At 41.7% G+C, this 20375-nt stretch overlaps 1 protein-coding gene across 1 annotated transcript in view; it reads right to left on the bottom strand.

Annotated features, from left to right (window-relative positions):
- Positions 1 to 10507: 10507 nt before the first annotated feature.
- WDR44 (WD repeat domain 44) overlaps positions 10508 to 20375 on the bottom strand; it is a 121909-nt gene continuing 112041 nt past the window's right edge. Inside the window, exons 16-20 of the mRNA XM_073543479.1 lie at positions 17459 to 17560; positions 17217 to 17332; positions 14505 to 14632; positions 12803 to 12937; positions 10508 to 10894 (exon numbers count right to left, since the gene is read on the bottom strand). Coding sequence (XP_073399580.1) covers positions 10800 to 10894; positions 12803 to 12937; positions 14505 to 14632; positions 17217 to 17332; positions 17459 to 17560 — 576 coding nt within the window. The 3' untranslated portion in view covers positions 10508 to 10799. The remainder of the gene's footprint in view (positions 10895 to 12802; positions 12938 to 14504; positions 14633 to 17216; positions 17333 to 17458; positions 17561 to 20375) is intronic.

Raw genomic sequence — 20375 nt, 5'->3', positions numbered from 1 at the left:
GGTGCTATTGTGCTTTTGCCACTACCAGCAGATGCACCACCACCACTATCAGTACCAGCTAGCAACCCCCGCCCACGTTCACGGCCTCTTCCACCATACTTCCTCATTTTTGGGAAAATGTACCCAAAATACCACCAGCTATATGGTACTGTAAAACAAGGTACAAGGTGTATATAGTATTGGGGAGAATTTGAATCTCCCTAGAGATTTTAGGAGGCTGAACAATTATCTCAGGCCCACTTATAGATTACACCTCAATTTAACAGACTGAAATTGGCTGGTGTATGACAAAGTACAAGGTGCATATAGTATTGTGGAGAATTTGAATCTCCCTAGAGATTTTAGGAGGCTGAACTATTATCTCAGGCCCACTATAGATTACACCTCAATTTAATAGGCTGAAATTGGCTGGTGTATGACAAAGTACAAGGTGTGTATATAGTATTGGGGAGAATTTGAATCTCCCTAGAGATTTTAGGAGGCTGACAATGATGCTCTCAGTCCAAGTATGGCAGCAGGCAGCCTAATAAGCAGGACTGCTGCACACAAAAGTGTGGAAAAATGAACGCTTGGTAACTGTGCAGAAGATTAAGAAAAGTATTTTTGCTTTTAAAAAAGCAGTTTGCACAGCAGTGTGCAAACAGCAATGCAGCTATCAGGTAGCCTTATAAGGCAGCCTCATAACCAACAGAGCTGATGCACAAAAATATAGCCTCCCCTGTCACTGCACACAAACTGTTGTGTTGTACAGTGAAAATCGCTACCAGCAGAAGCAGTTATTTTGTTCTTCTTCCCTGCCTAACGCTCTCCCTTATTCAGAATCAGCAGCAGCAACCTCTCCCTATGCTAAGATCGGCAGAAGTAAGATGGCGGTCGGCGTGCACGCCCTTTAATAGCCCCTGTGACGCCACACAAAGCAAGCCAATCACTTGCATGCCCTTCTCAAAGATGGTGGTGACCGATGCCCATGTCAATGCGTTGCCAACAGTGTGTGTCCTCTAGCATTGGCTAAAAAGGGCCCTGGAAGCATAATTTGAAACGCGACTTTGGCGCTCTGGTCGCCGACCTCATGGCCGACCTCACGCTATGGTCGGGTTTCATTTCATGAAACCCGACTTTAGCGAAAGTCGGCGACTTATGAATTTGACCGACCCGTTTCGCTCAACTCTAGTGAACAGCTTTCTTGGTACTAGTGTTATCCGTGAAAACCAAGACGTCTGTCTGATTCATAATCTGGGTTTCACAATGTCATTAGGCGCTTTCTGCACATGTGCCTCTCGCTGGTGAGGTGATTGTGCAGTAAGTAGGCAATAGCAGAACCTGCGCAAAATCTCAGGCAGGAAAGGAAGTTCACTGAGATGACCTGTCAGTGAAAGACCGGAGGCTGGAAGATGAGGAGAAAATTAGGAGAGCTGCAAGCCTGAATTCTACAATTCTCTAAAACTTCCAAATCAAATTCTACAAACAAGGTAATAATTATAATAAGCATTAAAAGGGCTTTAAGGGGTTGTCCGGCCTTGGTACACAAGTCTGCAGTCAATCTCTGTGACTTGAGACTTGTGAATCCTCACAGCGGGCAGGAGGGTGCATGGCCACAAGCATACAATTTGCATACGGGGCTGCATGGTGGCTCAGTGGTTAGCTCTGCAGCGCTGGGGTACTAGGTTCAAATCCCACCAATGACATCATCTGCAAGGAGTTTGTATGTTCTCCCTGTGTTTGCGTGGGTTTCCTCTGGGTACTCCAGTTTCCTCCCACATTCCAAAGACAAACTGATAGGGCATTTAGATTGTGAGCTCCATTGGGGACAGTGTCAATAATGTCTGTAAAGTGCTGTGGAATTAATGGCGCTATATAAATGAGTAAAATAAATAAAAATAAATGCGGTCACGTCAACTAAACTAGGCTTGAGCTGAGAGCTGGGCTGGTCTGGACACATCTAGTTGGAATGTTTGGAAGTATGCAAATCGCCTACTTGCAGTCACATGATCATCAGTACCGGAGAATTCTGGCAATGTGCACTATGAGGATTTACAGGTTTGCAGTCACATAGAGTGATTGCAGACTTGTGCTTCAAGCCTGGACAACCCCTTTAAAACTCCTGGCATTAGTTATGGGTGTTACATCCTAATGACATGTTCTTTTTAACAAATAATTCATTTTAAATCCTGATTTTATTACAACCTAAGACTTCAAAATCAAAGATTATTAAAACATTGTATGGGGCATGAGATATATATAGGCCGATTTTGATCTAACGTCAAGTGCACCATCTAGTGGTACAGCATGTACATAAAGATTTTCTTGTTTCCTGTGTCGCTAACATTACTTGCTGAATTAAGTTAAATTTCAGTAAAAAAATAATACTCCTCTTTTAGCATACCTTCTAACTCTGAAAGACAGTAGAGGACATTCATTGTGGCAGGTAACACATTTGTATGATGAACCCCTTTCCACCCCAGTGATTCCCAGAATCTAAACGTTTCTCCACTGTATTGGTGCCCCTATACCCACTCCACACAGAATAGTGTGCTGGAAATAATAAAAGTACTACCACTAGCCCCCCTTCCACAACCTCAGCGTATGAGGTGCTATTTAATGACATCCTTCCACCTGCTATGAAAAGTCTCAGATGGTGCAGAGGGCACAGCCGCAGAGGACAGAGCCTGAATGGTGCAGCAGGGATACTCCCCGTAGTATCCACCTATATCTGCCTCCAGCTTCCTAAGTGTGTCAAATTCCTGCTGGATATGTAAGGGTTGGGAGATTAAAATAATAAATATTTCTAAATCTAATTAGTATACCTTTCCAGTAATCTCATCACATACAAATATCTTCCAAATTTCCTGCTTCTTCGCTTGTACGTTTCCAGTTCATCTTGCAGTCATGTGCGAGAAATGACCATCGATTAATGGCTCTGAATCACTATTATGGTAATTAATTATTTAAGAAATTATGCTGATCTTCCCCCTTATTACTTTCACAGCCTGTCATCTTCAGGGAGTTCTTCCTGTTACATTAAAGATACAGCTGTAGAGATTGACTTCAATTCTGCTAAAAGGGCATTATTGAGGCCCAGGCACTGATGCTGGTTGAGAATGCCCAGCTGACAGTCAGCGGTCTAACTCATCCCAACAGGGTTTAGAGTTTGGCACAAACAAGATCTTTCACACCAAACCACTTTTATGCTGTATATTATGATGTGATATTGTCCTGCTAATAAAAAAATATGTTCTCCCTCACTGTTGCCAAAAAGTTAACTTTCGATATATGTAATCGAGACCAAAATATGGTGATCACATCCAATTATTTCTACCTACTAAATGTTACAATTGGCAGTAAAGATTTGGGTGGGAGGCATTCACGTGGTATCCTCAAGAAGGTGAGTTTTAAGATTAGAATGAGTGTTGGGTAAGTGTTTAAAAAGGAATCTAGAATCAGGTTTTTGCCATGTTTACCAAGAGCTGCAGAATGTAGAGCAGTGACCCCAATTCCAGAGACGTGTCATTTACTGGTCATTGGTCTTCATCTTGTCATTTAGATAAAATCACAGTTTTCCCTGCTGAGCAGTGCTCAGAATGCAGAGCTCTATATAACTCCACCCACATCTGATTGCTGAATTGGTTGGAACAAAAAACTGCCAGAGTACACATCAGGATGGCATAACATCCCAAAGGGTTAGTCTTTTGTATAAGTCACAATATGGAATCACTGGCTGGAGTGAACATGACCTAGTTAAACACTTTATGGAAGGCAGTCATGAAGGATGGTGCAACCCATGCCAAAACAACTCCAGGTAAAAAATAAATATATGCCACTTTCGACTTGATCAGAAAAATATAGCTGGGAACATAGCTAAAAGCGTACAGTGCATTGGTTCACAAATCTCCATCAAAAAGGGCAGGAGTAGCTCAATGTGGAGATGTTCCTCAAGCAGAATGTCCCAGGTAAGAATTATGTGCTGTGGGAGGTGAAGCCATGAAAGTCTGAAGCAGTGAATCCATGAAGGCTGAGAAATCTTCCACAGTCTGGACAACCTCCTGCTGGCTCTCAGCAAGTAGCATGACCAGTCCATAAAAATACTCTATATGCAGTGGAAACTGTATTGCTGCCACTGCACCCTTGAGATTCATAGTCTGAGTATTCTGGTGAGGTTGCTTCATCAAGTTTCAGGTCACACGGGCTGAGGGTTATGGGAAAGCGTTGTAAGACCTGGACAACAGGCTATGCTGGACAGCAAGCTAACAAGCGTGTAGTAAACGCCGGGAAGCCACAGAGCTAGAAGTGTAGACAAACACGATAGAGCATGGTTGAATGGCAGGTCTAAACCAAGATGAAGACATTTATAATTGGTCAAACGTTGGTTGAACTTAATGCAACTGTCTTTTTTTCAACCTATATAACTATGAAGATGAAAGTTGTAGTTTTGCAGACAATTGCACCTTAATGTGAACAGTTTTTGGATAGCAGTTCATAACACATACAGCAGACAATATGTTTAACAGTTGGTAACAGTAGAAGCTAACTACAGAAACATGAGTTTCGTAGAAATGTTTGCAGTGTAATGTGATCAGTCTCTAAATAGCTCATAATGCTTACACACCAAAAGATGGGTTGATGAGCAGGTCTGTTGAACAGTGGATGCAGATTTGAGAGATCACAGTTCACATAGATGATTGCAGTGTAATGTGAACAGTCTCCTAATAGCAATTTGCAATGCTTACAACAGTCAATGGGTTAATCAGCAGGTCAGATGAGCAGTAAATGCCAATTACAGAAGCTATATGCACTTGTAGAGAATACTGTAGAAGAAGAAAGTGGATATTGGCAAACTCCAAACAAACAGCAACTGAACACCACCCACATTGACGGAACATTACGGCACACAAGTATGTCTAAGTTGACCTTACAAGGCCTTGAATGGTGAGATCAGTGAGATATGCCAGGCAAGTAGTGAATCCCTCTGTGGAGCAGAGTCCTTTGGCTGCTTTATGATAATGGTGCAGAGCCCAACTCTGGAGCGGAAATCAACGCGTATGGTACCACAAGTCTTGACCAGAGGCCAGGCTATTGTTTCCCTTTGATATCATTGACATACTTTAAATGAGAAGTTTTTTTTATTTTATTTCATTTTTGTGTTACACCATTAACCATCAATAACATTTTCTGTTACGTCATTGGTACTTAGTGATTATATTTACATACATTTTCATTACTCAGAATATCTAAACAGAAAGAGCTTTGACTTTACTACAATAGTTAAAAAATGTAAACAAGTTTTTCTCATTTGTTTTCTTGTTTTAAAGCACAATTGGGATTGAAGGGGGGCACAAACACGAAAGCAGAAAGGGGAAAAACAAAAAACTCAAAAACAAGAATCCCCTAGAAGTAAAATAAAGTCATCATCTCGTCTCCCTCGATCATGAAGGTAAGGAATGAGTTTTTCTTCTAGACTTTACACTGATATATTGTGTCCGGGTGTGCAAAGCAAGTGTCACCAATCAAGCAAAATTTTAACAACAGAAAAGGAGACTGCAAGTGGCGACTACCAAATTCTGCAGATTCAAATATTTTTGTACAATGTGTTGACCCATTTACATACATGTTAAATTTTATTCGAAGTAGAGGTACCACCAAGAGGATATCTGAGGAAAGAAAGTAAAAAGGTGGAAAAAGTTTTAGGTAAGCGGGGCTGATGTCTCATGACTAAATGGTAAGGATAGACGGTGTCCCGTATAGTCAGCATTAAAGGAGAACTCTGCTTCGGAACATTATTCAAAATCTACATAAAAAATGAAGTTGTTTTAGACATAGTCAACACACAAATTTTAAGGTGGAGGGTTTCTTCTCGGTTCACCCCCAAAGTCAAGTTTCGCATTCTGCCTTTTACCGTGCAGTGTCCAGCGGAACAAAGCTGATGAGACAGTTACATATGTTACCCCAGAATCTACACCACTTACACAAATAAGCCAGGTCTGGTACTGCAACTCAGTCATATCCAAAGTAATGGTGCTGAGCTGCAATTCCAAACATAAACCACAGGACTAGCACAGCTGCTTGGAACCCCCCCCAAAATATCTCTATGTCATACATTCTTAGATGATTGTCTTCTGGATTCTGGCAGCAGCCAAACAAAATCTTACAACTTTCCTAATCCACAGACTGCTGAATTGAGCAGCACTCTGTTACAATTCCCCGGTATCGCCGCTGCGAGCGGATGGTTGCGTGACCATTAGTATGTAATTTGCAGTAATGCACCGAATAGTCTCAATTCTTCGAGTCTAGTCGGCACGTGACCGCAAGAATGCAAATCACATACATGCAGTTACTCGCCTTGGCAATACTGGGAAGTTGTGCAACATGCAATGACACTTCATCAGTTTGCAGTCCCATGAAGTGACTGCAGACTTTTGTCCCAAGTCTGGGCAAACCATTTAAGGGCATATGCACACTTTGCAGATTAGTCGCATTTTTTTTTCCCTCTGGAGATTTCCCACAAAACCTGAGGAGTTTTCTAATGCCAGAAATGTGAATGAGAATACTGAAGTCTTCTGCACACGTTGCTTATTTTTGATTTGCAGATTTAATTCTGCAGCATGTCAATTCTTTCAGCATTTATGCTGCAGATTTGACTCCTATTAATGAGTGGAGAAAAATCTGCACCAAAAACGCATGTAAAGAACATAAAAAACGTGATTTAAGCGGCGTTTTTCCTGCCAAGAAATGCAGAAATCTCTGCACCAAATACTTAGCGTGCATATTCTCAGAAGCTCCTTGCACATTGCTGTATTAACGCTCTGTGTAGAAGGCGTCTTATTTAAAACCAAGAATGAGATCAGACCTTGTGCAGCCGATATCCGATTCCATGCTTGATATACTATGGCTCCTTAACGCCTACATATAGCCATAACACAGCCATGTGCACAGAACATAAGGGCAATATGCAGAACTACGAAAGCAGCTCTGGAAGTGAAAGGAGTGAATGTAGTAAAACAAAAACTGGACCAAAAATATAGAAAGCAAAGAGCTTGAAAAAATTTACTCAAACTTTTTTGTGATATAAACTAGAGAACGTTTTTTTTGTTGACAGTAGAGTTCTGCTTAGGTCATAATTTTATGTGGCAGCTGACCTCAGGAGACCTGCAAAGCTCGGCGTGGTCATGTAGATGAAGTCTATGACACAATGGCGATGTCTGCCCGCTGCAACAACGAGACCTAGACTTGTGAATCGTTAGATGCTACCAATGATACACACATGACATCTGCATAACTTCTACAGTGAGACAGGTAACTGGGTTATAACCCCTGACGTTACGCAGATGATAGCGCCCTGAAGGATAAAGGAAAGGTTACATTCAGCAACTATCAAAACCAAATACTCCAGTTCATTCGACTTTGCGGCCGGTCATAGGGATTCCTAGGAGATTTTTTTTGCCTGCCGGAACATAATTGGAAAGATATTAATGCAGCAGAATAACCAGACAGGACATGTTTGTTCCATTATCTATCCTGGGCTCTGTTCTCATTTGATATTTGTGGGACACTGGCCAGACTATTCGAATACATTATTGTTCTGATCAACTGGACCTGTGATACCTGGAAATATTTAACCTAATATATGGAAGTATGGAATAAATAGTCCAATATTCCATAAATGTTACATTATATTTCTACACATAATACATACATATCCGAGAAACGTACGAAGCCATATAGGAGTTATAAACATAAAATATATACATGATAAAATCCATACGGCAGCAAACAATGACAGAAGACAAAGCAAAATGGGATACCTGGTATCGCTACAACTATTCACATGGGGGCAGCAGAGTACAAGTAAGTGGAGAACAAACAAAATGCTCCGATTGCCACATTGAGTAGTCAGAGTTCTTTCGAAGTTTGAAGGGATTGTCCACTTTCTGGTCCAATTTTTTTTCTTCCTTAGTTTTTTTTTTTTAGCTAAAAATAATTTTTGTAATTGGGTTTCATTAAGAATTTTTCACTTTTTGCCTTCTGTAGTCTCTGTGTTGCACTGGCTATTGGTGGAGGCAGAATGAATCAAATGAGACTCCATCAGGGAGCTTGTTCTGACTGTCCAATTGGAGAGTGTGTATTTCCATCTGATTTTTTTTTAGCTCCTTTTAGCTGATATATGACCACAGACCACATCAAAATTGAATGCGTAACGAAACAGAGACTGTAAAAGTCAAATGGTGCAACATTTTTAATGAAACCAAACTGCAAAAATGATTTTTTCTTGTCTCAGTTACATGCATTAAAAAAAATAATAAGAAATAAAGTATATATCCCCAGATTAATTTTGAACAGGACTGCACATTGGCAATATCCTTATCTGGACATTCTTTATTTTTGCAACAGTTTTTCTGCTCTGCGCTTTCAGTGATTTTATTTATACTCTTCTGCCCCCTTGTGGATAACTGTACATACACGCACACTTGTGTAGCTGGAGCAGGTGTCCCATCTTGTTTTGTCATTATTTGTGGATTTCATGATAAAATCAATACATAAAATATATGGATTTAAGTGAGATTTAATAAAGCTGATTTTTTTTTCCTACAAGGCCTCCCGTGTTTCTCTAATTATGTATCATGTCGGCTGATTGTGCTTAGAGAATGTGCTACCGATGGGGACGTTGTATACGTGGGGTATACAAAATGATTTTAATCTTAAAGGGGTTGTCTGGGCTTTTCACAATCTCAGTACATATCTGGGCTGCAGAATTATGACAATAAGTAATTTACTTTCTGTCACTAGTTTGCACGGTTTTCTAGATATTCTGAACAGAACATCCAAGGGGGGGGGGTGTTATGGCATTGAAATGAGAACTAGTCGCAACCTCCTACTCTACTCCAAACATGCCCTCTATAGCAACAACCCCACCCCATAGCTACAGGCCCTCCCCGTCCACATGAAGCAGCCTTCATCACACAGTAACAAATCCTCCCCCTCTAGCAGCCTCACTGCAGAGAGCAGACCACCCAGCTGCTCCTCCCCCAGACACACGCTGAACAGTGATCTATGGAAAGTGAAAATAGTGAGGGAAAGTCATCCTGTATTCTGGGCCACTCCAGGATTACAATACATAACTCTTTATCAGTAATTCCTTCCCTCACTGTCCCAGGCTGCTGGCAGCAGTGAGAACAAACTGTGTGATGGCCAGTGATGGGGGTCTGCAACTTCTAATCTGCACAGGGGATGGCAGTCACTGATGTAATCTGTTGTGTGACAAAGCCTCTGCTGTGAGAATGAGACAGCTCTGTGTCACTGATGTATTCACACAGCAGATTTGGTGCAATGTATGTGTGAGAACTGTGTCTCTAATGACACAAATACTGATGGGAGCAGCCTGTCCCAGAATACAGGACGATTTTCCCTCCTCCTCACTAGTTTCACTTTCCATAGAACACTGTTCAGCGTGTGTCTGGGGGAGGAGCAGCTCTCTGCAGTGAGGCTGCTAGAGGGGGAGGATTTGTTACTGTGTGATGAGGGCTTCTTCATGTGGACGGGGAGGGCCTCTAGCTATGGTGGGTGGGGTTGTTGCTATAGAGGGCATGTTTGGAGTAGAGTAGGAGGTTACGACTAGTTCTCATTTCAATGCCATAACACCCCCCCCTTGGATGTTCTGTTCAGAATATCTAGAAAACCGTGCAAACTAGTGACAGAAAGTAAATTACTTATTGTCATAATTCTGCAGCCCAGATATGTACTGAGATTATGTGAAAAGCCCGGACAACCCCTTTAATTGACCATTAAAATGGTTATATGACATAAGGAAAACACAGCCATCTTGGTCTCAAAATTGCACAAAACTTGTCCCTGGGCTACATGGGGTATCAGAACATTCTCCTTTTCATCTGGATAAAGGTGGCTGTGCGTGGGTAGATTTCTCCCCAGAATAAGAGACAATCAAGGATTTCACATGCAGATCACTAAGGCCTGAAATCTAAGTCGCAGCAGGACCTTGTTGCATGGAACTAAGGGTCTGTTCACACAGATTTTTTTAGTAGCTTTTGGAGCAAAAACTCTCCAAACCTTCTAAAAAAAAAGTGACTTTCTGCTCCAAAAACTCTGCAAAAAAAACCCTGCTTACTTTGTTGTAGCTGAAACACAGACTTTCGGAGATCCATACTGCCGAATGTCATCAGAAAATGACGACCAATTCTTTAAATCAGGCTTTTGTGTTAAATGTTTTTTTTTCCCCCAAAATAAAAATTTAAAATCTTGCAACTTTCACACTGTCCACTGCAGCTTGTTTTTATTCAGACTCCTAACTTTCTTTTGTGTTCAGAGCAACACATGTCCATTAGCAACAATGAGAACAGGCTCTGACTCCTTTTTGTATCAAAGCGTCTAATGAGCGTGTGCAAAAATATATACACTACTCCAGGAATTAGAAAAACGCTGGAGTGGTGTTGTAAGGATTCTCCCCCGGGATGTAGAAAGAAGGTGTCGCTGTAGAATATTCCTATCTTACTTTAAACAATTACGCGCTCAATTAATTTATTTAAATTATAGATATAACAAAAAAGGTGCAGAATGGCAGTATGGCTGAGCCACTAGGGGTGAATAAGCAGCACAACTCTTTTACTGGAAGTTACTCTACTTGAGAGAGGAAAAAAAAAAAAAGGTGAGATGTGGAAATCAAGAGCGCGCTATCCAGCTGTATGTCCCAGAATGGGGCGTCTGCTGCAGTAATATCTGACGGGCAGTTTTGTGGCTTATTATACTACGAGTGGAGGCTATTAACGTACAGGCTGATTCTGTCAAAGTTCACATTAAGATAGATTTTTCTTCCTGTTGATGAACACCTTGATCGCGCCGGTAAAATCTGCAGACAGCAGCACTTCTGTGTGATCAGATTTCAAAGCACCTGGAAAAGAAATAAAGAGAATAAAATCCATTATGTACAAGTTCTGTATGACACAGTGCTTCCAGTATCACTGATATTTAAAAGGGAATCTGTCACGTAAAAAAAAAAAACCCTGCAATATCTTGATGAATCAGGGCCCAAATCTGCAATTTTTATAGTTTACTTGTCAGTTTGGGCAGACAAACTGCCTTTTAAAAGGAACATGTAAAGAAAAAAAAATGCTATGAACATTTAGATATGGGGTCAATCTGCAGGTTAATAAGGTTCTGAAGCTGCCTGGTGCCCGCACTGAGAGCCCCGCTGTCAGGAGCAAATGAACTTTATTACTCCCGGCAGCCACAGGCTTTCAGTCATAGGGTTGGCCAGCATGGCTTCAGACATAGCTCAATGTATAGTGAGTGGCAGCTGTAACTGCACCACCGGCACTACCTCCTGACAGCGGGACTCTCAGTGTAGAAGCCGGGCAGCCTCAGAATGCTATTAACCTGCCGATTAACCCCATATCTGCAGAGTAATGGGATTTAAAAAAAAATAACATGTTTGGGCACTGATCCATCAAGACCGGCATTTTGTACTCAGTCTTGATGAACTGTGTACCGTAGGAAAACATGTACTTTTGTGGGGTAAATTATGATGAATTTGGTGGTCGCGCACGATTTAAAATTTTGCCAAGTTGGCCAGAGCTAATGTAAAAACATCAAAAGTCACAAAATTTGTGCACAAATACAGCACAATACAGCACAAATTGCAACATTTTGAGCTCTAAGCTATAACTGCTTAGTGGTCATGGGCTGACTAGATTCAAATCCAATTCTCTCTACAGAACGTGTAGATATTGCAGTTACGCTCTTAAGGCGCACCAGTGTGTTCTTTTTATTCTTTCTCAAAATAATCACTTAAAGGGGTTATTCGGCTTTGGGGTACAAGTCTGCAGTCACTCTCTGTGGCTACAAACTTGTGATGGTAGACTGTGAGTCATCACAGCAAGCGTGCACTGTCAGATTTCTTCGTTGTTGGCGTTGGGTCAGGTGTCCGCAAGTATGCAATATGTATACTTCTGGCCACATTCCAATTAGATAGGTCTGCATAAGTTATGTAGCTTTTTTAATGTTTTTATTTTAGCGCTTTTAAAAAAAGAATTTTGTAACTGATTTGTGTCCATATCTTCTGAGACCAGTCATCTTTCTATCTCATCCATCAATGGAGCTGTGTGAGGTTTATCAGTGATAAGTATGTGGTTTTGATCGGCCGATGACAGAAAACACCAGAATAGATGCTTTGATTTCCCTCCCCTGTACAGACTTTATCATTTGGGTTCAAAACATATTTTCACACACTGAACTCTTATAAGGTTGCAAATACCAAATTTTTTTTTTTTTTTAATTATTCAAATCTTTTATTCTCTTATCTTTTTATACTCAGGGGAGCAGCAGGAATAAAATAAGAACTAAAATTGTACACTTTTGTGGAGGAACCTTCACAGACTGGCAGGCGGAGGGGCCGAGGTATTGCAGAGAGGGAGGAGAAGACCCAGCGGAAAGACTGGCCCCTAATTAGCAGAAAACTTTAAATGGTGATTAAAGAAGAAGAATGTGGATTTCTTCACCAAAGGTTCCAATTTATTCAGTAGTAAAGCCCCATTACAACTTCATCTTTCCATTTCAAAATGGTGCTGACAGGCTCTCTATGTGCAGGGGAGAGTGATCGGCCCTGTTCTCTGGTGTAACAGCAGCGACTGGAGCTCGTTGTGGTTGCTGTTGTTAAGAGCCAGAACCCAGCTGTAAAACACAGCTAGCAGACACTGTGTAAGGAACATGATCAGTAACCCACACTCCCAAGGTAACATGTACATGGGAAGGGTTAAAAAAAATACAATTAAAAGGGAAAAATAAAAGGTAATCCTCTCACCTGATGGTATGTTATCTATAGACTCTCCCTGTTCCCCCTTCTGGTCAGTGTCCTGTCTGTCAGTAGATGCATCCGGCGGTACCATCAGGTTTGGATGTGGAGCAAAGATTGCAGATGTGACAACGGCATTATGTGCTGAAATACAAGATGCAGAACATTAGATTGAAGGGTATGCTCTGACGCTGCATTATAGCACAGTGCAGGCAAAAATGTTTTGTAAGTTCAATGAAACTACAAAATGTTAACATTCCAGTGTGTTCTTGTGGATATCTTACTACTAATTAATATGCAAATTGCCTCTTCAGAAAGAAAGAGGACTTTTACTCTACAGCGCCACCTATTGGTAGTAGCGATCCTACAAGTCACAATCAACCCTTTAACGAGTCTTGTAGTATGACTTAGGATACAAGCCAAATCAGAATCTCAATTTGCAGACACGGTGTTTCGAGCTGTTGGCTCTCGTCAGTGCAAAGTATGAGATCTGATTTGGCAAGGTGAGAGGCTCTGGACTAGGGTCTAAGAAGTAAGGTTTCTCCTTGCGGAGAGTGACATGCCAGCTGTGGCTTGTCAAGGTAAGGAGATTCTGATTTGGCTTGTATCCTAAGTCATACTACAAGACTCGTTAAAGGGTTGATTGTGACTTGTAGGATCGCTACTACCAATAGGTGGCGCTGTAGAGTAAAAGTCCTCTTTCTTTCTGAAGAGGCAATTTGCATATTATTTTCCCAGAGGAGCATTGCACGGCGAATAAGTCTCCTTACCTTGACAAGCCACAGCTGGCATGTCACTCTCCGCAAGGAGAAACCTTACTTCTTAGACCCTAGTCCAGAGCCTCTCACCTTGCCAAATCAGATCTCATACTTTGCACTGACGAGAGCCAACAGCTCGAAACACCGTGTCTGCAAATTGAGATTCTGATTTGGCTTGTATCCTAAGTCATACTACAAGACTCGTTAAAGGGTTGATTGTGACTTGTAGGATCGCTACTACCAATAGGTGGCGCTGTAGAGTAAAAGTCCTCTTTCTTTCTGAAGAGGCAATTTGCATATTATTTTCCCAGAGGAGCATTGCACGGCGAATAAGTCTCCTTACCTTGACAAGCCACAGCTGGCATGTCACTCTCCGCAAGGAGAAACCTTACTTCTTAGACCTTACTACTAATTAGTATTTAATGTTTACTCAGCCAGTTTTGCTATTAGACAGTTTTTGATCATCTCCTCCATTGTGTGCATTTTAAGAAGTAAAATCATGATGCAGATTTTATATGTAAAGTTTTTTTTTTTTTGTTGCCAACACTGTACTATAGTGTCCAACCGAAGGAACTCTACTATGGAAGTCAGCAGGTGTGAACAGGTACAGGGCGAATACAGCATCCGAGTACTGTATTCCCCCTCCTCGCGGAGCAATAGTAAATCAAGGAATGATGATGCACCAAGAAACGTAGGGGGAAGGGGAAGGGCCAACATTAAAGCTTAGAATAAATGACCATTATCCCAAAATAACGCCGAGCTGTCTATGTAGTCACAACATTTTGTAGCGAGAAATTACAGTGTAAAAAGTGTGATAATAGTCAGTAATACAATCGTCAGTCTATGAGAAAAAATCCGGGGTTAGCGACGCTTGTTGCCAATTTCTTGCGATTGCGACTTACGTGCAAGTAGATGTCAGTAGTTATTACAAATGTCAGATTATTATAACTTACCTTTAATACCTTCCCAGAAATCATTGCGGTCTCTTCTCACAGAGGTGAATTTGCTCAGGTCGTGGTAAGTGCTCCAGATATACACATATTTATCTTCAGAGCCGCTCACGATGTAAGTGAAATCATGGCTGAAGACACAAGAAAGACCTGTTATAGTGTAAATCAAAGGGGTCTCCTGATCTCATCTATGCTATGCAAAATTCTTCTAAATAGTGGGTGTCCAACCACTGCAATCCCTGAAGGGGAGTTTTATCTGCACGGCAATGTCTAGCTAACACCAAAATAAGTGTGACTGTGCCGTACTGTGGCTACTCCATTATGCCGGCTCCTTCCAAATGTTGGGACTCTACTAGTGATGAACGAACGTGGTCAGTTAAGGTTTTATCTGAGCATGCTCGGGTGCTAACCCAGTGTCTTCGGCATGATAGAAGAATATGTTCGAGTCCCCGTGGCTCCATATCTCACGGCTGTTAGACAGCTGAAGCACATACAGGGATTTCCTGATTGTTAGGCAATCCCTGCATGTGTTGCGGCTGTTGAACAGCCGCGAGACTTGCAGCCTCAGGAACTCGGACATATATTAGTTGAACACATCAAAGACACTCGGTTAGCACAAGAGCATGCTCAGATGACAACTTATCTGAGCAAGTTTGCTCATCACTAGACTTTACCAATCAAGACTCAATGACAAATCCTAGCAATGTGCAATCACTTATAAAGGTCCAATTGTAATTACAAATCGTCCAATCGCTGGTGTTACATATAGCAGGGCTTGAGGTGTATATAAATGAGTGGCCCCGCCATGAAGCACCGAGCGGCGGGACTTAGTGGGAACAGTCATTCTGTGCTGACAGAGTCCCTTTAAGTGTTTTTGCTTCAGGAATATTTTGCAGTAGAGTTCTCGAAAAAACTGTGTGCACAAGCTTTTCCACTGAGTTGTTGGAGCACAAATGCTTCAAAGAGCACAAAAACCACGAGTTTTGATTGGACTTAGTGTGAATATTTCCCTACAAAAGGGGAACCATATACACCTCAAGCCTTGCGAGGCCAAATATATATATATATATATATATATATATATATATATATATATATATATATATATATATATACACATACACACACACACACTTCAAGCCCTGCTATATGTAACACCAGCGATTGGACGATGGCATCTTCAAGTCTCCTAAGGGACTATTGAAGTCAGTAAAAAGTGTGAAAAAAGTTTTTTCAAATATGAAAAAAAAATCCACAAAAGTTCAAATCACCCCCCCTTTACTCCACTGAAAATAAAACAAAAAAAATGCATGTTATTGCTGCGCTCCGAAATGTCCAATCTTTCAAAATATAAATACAATTTTTTTGGCAGCTGCAATATTACAATAAAGGGCGATGAAAACATTGTATCTACAAAAAAATGGTATCAATAAAAACGTCAGCTCGGCACGCAAAACAATGAGCCCTCACCCAGCCCCAAATCCCCAAAAAATTAAAACGTTACGGGTCTCAGGAAATGGTGAGAGAATTTTTTTTTTTTACTAACAAATGTTTGAATTTATTTTTCACTACTTAAAAGGGTTTAACCATGAACAAAAAATCTAAACAATAGATCTTGGAACAATACTAAGATCCACAATTGTATGTGTTTAAATAATGTTTTCTGTGTCGCGAGAACTTTAACCTCTTAACGACCGCCGATATGCATTTTAACGGAGGAGGTCAAGGATGCTTAAACCACAGTGCCGTTAAGCTGAGGAATAAGGGTATAGCACCTCCAGAGTCGTAACATCTCAGGGGTCTCGGCTACCGGGGGGTAGCTGAGACCCCAGAGAATATGATTTGGGTCGGTTTTTACCGACCATGGTGTTGCGATCGCCGTTATTAACGTAATAACGGCGAGTGCAAAAAAAAAAAAAAGGAAGTCAGATTTTCCATTTAATTTCTCTCTCCTCTGATGTGAGCTCAGATTTTAGAATGGTGTCACTTTTGGGTATTTTCTGTTATATTGACCCCCCAAACTCAGTTCAAATGTGAGGTGGTCCCTAAAAAAAAAAAAAAATGGTTTTGTAAATTTTGTTGGAAAGATAAGAAATTGCTGGTCAACTTTAAATTTATAATTTTTTTAGTCTTTGCCAAATTTCCATTTTTTTCAAAAATAAACGCAAGTCATATTGAAGAAATTTTATCACGAACATGAAGTACAAAATGGCACGAAAAAACAAACAATCAGTGGAATATGTTGAAGAGTTTCAGAGCTATAACTTCAAACTGACAGTGGTCACTAAGGGTTTAAAAGAATCTTCCATTTCATTTCTTCTTAGGTATTCTAAAAGATTTAAGGGGAGAAAGAGCAGGTCACTAATTTGAAGCAACTCCTAATGGAAAACACTAAACTAGGCACTGTCCAATCAAAACCACTGTTGGAAACGGAAAATCTCCCCCAAAACCTCCCCAAAGAAGTGTTGTCTGAAACGGTTTCCGCTAGAATACTTGTCATTTTGACTGCCCCCCCCAAAAAAAAAAAAAAAAAATTTCAGGAATCAAGCAAGTCTGACTCATTAAAGAGCCCTGGGAATGAATAATTATGCAAATTACCAGACTTTAGGATATTTTTGGTGGCTTATTTTTATTATAATGGTCATGATATATTTTCATACTTTGAGCCATCTGATCACATAATACAAATCCGAAACGTGTTGCATTTTTCCGAACCTGAAGCTGGCTTTGATTTGGCTGCTGCTGTTTACACAGCCTTTGTATTTCATAGATAAGGACAGGTCTCTTAAGTCATACAGCCTTATTCTTGAATCGTTAGAGGTCACCAAGATCTGAAACAGATCAAACAACGAGATGTTAGAAATCTCAGAATTAATATAAATGAGTTTTCACATCAATATCCATTAAATAAAAAAATATATTATTATTATTATTAATAATAATAATATGTTAATGACCTTATTTTCTCCAGGCAATGGCTCTATTCCAGTAATTTTTCTTCCGACCCTATTTCGCCCCCTTGTTGATCGCACGTGTATTTGGGTGTGGTATTTCAGATGCTAAACAAAAAAAAAAACAAACAAAACAAATCCCATTAAAATACAAGTCAGAATCCACTGTGGACCATGCCTGAATCAATAATCAGCATTAAGCAAAACCATCTAATAATGTATGTGTTTTAGGGAAATAAAGGGGTTGTCCACTACTCAGCCAACCCCTTCTCATACCCCACACTTAGTCCCGATAAAATAAAAAAGCCTATACTCCTCTCCTGTGCAGATGTCGTAATTGCAGTGTGAGCACTGGCGGTATGGTGCTTTCATGCGGTTGTAAGACACGTGACTCCGGCGCACAATCAGCACTGGTGTCACTGTCTCCGTTTTCGGACAAACTGAACATGAAGAGGAAGAGGAAGTCCGGGCTGCAGATAATCACTGACTTCCTCTTCATGTTCAATTCGACAGGAGGTGGAGACAGTGATGCCGGCACTGACTGGGCTGGGCACAGTGGTCTCGTGTCGCAATAACCAAACAAGAACTCCGGGGAGAGCGAGTGCCGACACGGCAGGAATGGCCGGTATAGGCTTTATTATTTTATCAGGGTCAAGCGTGGCGAATGAGAAGGGGGTTGGCCTAGTAGTGGACAACCCCTTTAAATATGAACTTCAGTACTTGAATGTCGCCTGGTCACACCTTATCAACCCTCTTAATGAACATAAACATTTTTTTTTTTTTCAGAGTCAAAAACAAGATTTTGGGTACTCACCGTAAAATCTGTTGCTCGGAGCCTTCATTGGGGGACACAGGGTGTATGCAGCTGCCACTGGGAGGTTGACACCATTCAAAGAAAGAGATAGCGCCTCCCCAGCAGTATATACTCACCAACTGCCAGAAGGCTTTTCAGTTAGGCTGGGTTTATATTGCGTTAGAGCAGTCCGTTCAATGCATGCGTTAAACGGCCTGCGTCAACGCAACTCCTTATTTTTGATCGCTTTATGCGATTGCGGTGACGGACCCTCGAAACGTTGCAGACCGCATCCGAGGGTCCGTCACAGAATGAAGGCACATTGCTAACGCATGCCGATTAGGACATGCATTAGCTATGCGCTACATTATGGCAGCCTATGGGTGTGTTAACACATCCGTTACATAGCGTTAATGCCGCTGTGTAATGGATGTGTTAAACGCAGGGCCATAACGCAATATGAACCCAGCCTTAGTGAGAAAGCAGTAGGAGAAGCAGAGGACATAACACAAATTTAACAGAAAACAAGGGTGGGTGTTGTGATCCCCCCATGAAGGCTCCGAGAAACCGATTTTACGGTGAGTACCAGAAATCTTGTTTTCTCTCGCGCTTCATTGGGGGACACAGGAAACCATGGGACATCCCAAAACAGTCCAAAGGGTGGGAAGAAGTATCATATCCTCATGGCCGAGCTCAGGTCACTGCGGGTTGCAGGATCATTCTATCAAGGATCGTGTCTGATGAAGCCATGAGTGTCAACATTGTAGAACTTGGTAAACGTATGAGTGGAATCTCATGTAGCAGCTTTGCAGAGCTGCGAGGCTTACGCCTGATGGCGCACTACCCAGGAGGCCCTCACTGAACACGTGGCGTGTGCTGTGATACCTCGTGGACGTGCTTAACATCAAAGACAGTAAGCTTCCCGAACAGTGGAAAGGATTCATCAAGCAATGGTAGATCTGGACACAAGGAGACCTTCCCGTAGACCCTCTGGGATGATGAACAGAGAGTCTGAATGCCGGAAAGGCTCAGTCCTGAACAGGTAAGCACGTAGGGCTCTCACAAAAGGTCCAGTTTGTTAGAAACCACTCTCTGTGAGAAAGAGACAAACAAAAGGATGTAAGTACGATGTCCCTTAAAACGGGAAACCACCTTAGGAAGGATGGATGGAACTTGTCCTTGTGAAAAACCAGGTAAGGAGAGCCACAGGAAAGTGCCGCTAGTTCTGGAACCCGACTATTGAGGAAAGAGAGACCAGGAAAATGACCTTCCAGGAGAGTAACATGAAAAGCTCAAACAGAGACTCTTGTAGGACGTCGAGTACTAGATTAATATCCCAGGAGGGTCGGTAGGAGGGAAACAGAGCGAGCAACTCCTTGATGAAGGTCTTAAGCTTTCGACGAACAGCTAGATTCCCTTGATAAAGAATAGAAAGGGCAGAAACTTGTCTCTTAATAGAAGCAAGGAACTGTCCGAAATTCAGACCCGAAAGTAGAAAGGACAAAATGGATGTGATGTGAAAAAAAACCCATCAGAGCCACCCGATGAGTCTCACACCAGCGAAAAAAATGCCTTCTCTGTATGGTGGTACTATGTTACATGTGGAAGGATGAAGGCCTCCTTGCTTTGATCATGGTCTGCACGACCTGATCTGAGGAGCCAGCCAACTTCAAAACTGCGGCTTCGACAGCCATGCCCGTTAAATTGAGCGACCGAGAAACTGGTGAAGGAGGGGTCCCTGCAACAGAAGGTTTGGGAGATCCATAAATCTCCACGGCGTATCCACCAGAAGGTTGATTAACTCTTTGCACCAGGGACTTCATGGTCAGTCTTTAGCGATGAGTATGATGGATAATCCTTTCGCCTTTATCCTTATGATTACTTTGGGAATCATCAGTAGGGGTGAAAACAGGTATGGAAAGGAGACCTGTGTCCAGGATATTGCGAGTGCATCGGATTCGAATGCTAGAATGTCGCGAGACTGGGAACAAACTGAGGAACTTTGTGGTTGAGCCTGAACACCAAGATGTCGACACCCGTGGTCCCTCATCTGAGACAGATCCTGCGAAAAAATGACGGATTCGGCGACCATTCGCCTGCGGCGAGATCCCCTCGGCTGAGAAGTCTGCA

The sequence above is a fragment of the Dendrobates tinctorius genome, unplaced genomic scaffold, assembly GCF_039654945.1.
Source record: "Dendrobates tinctorius isolate UK_male_01 unplaced genomic scaffold, ASM3965494v1 ptg000133l, whole genome shotgun sequence".
Classification (NCBI taxonomy): domain Eukaryota; kingdom Metazoa; phylum Chordata; class Amphibia; order Anura; family Dendrobatidae; genus Dendrobates; species Dendrobates tinctorius.
The sequence above is the reverse complement of the archived record's forward strand: the minus strand, read 5'-3'. Positions and strand labels throughout refer to the sequence as shown.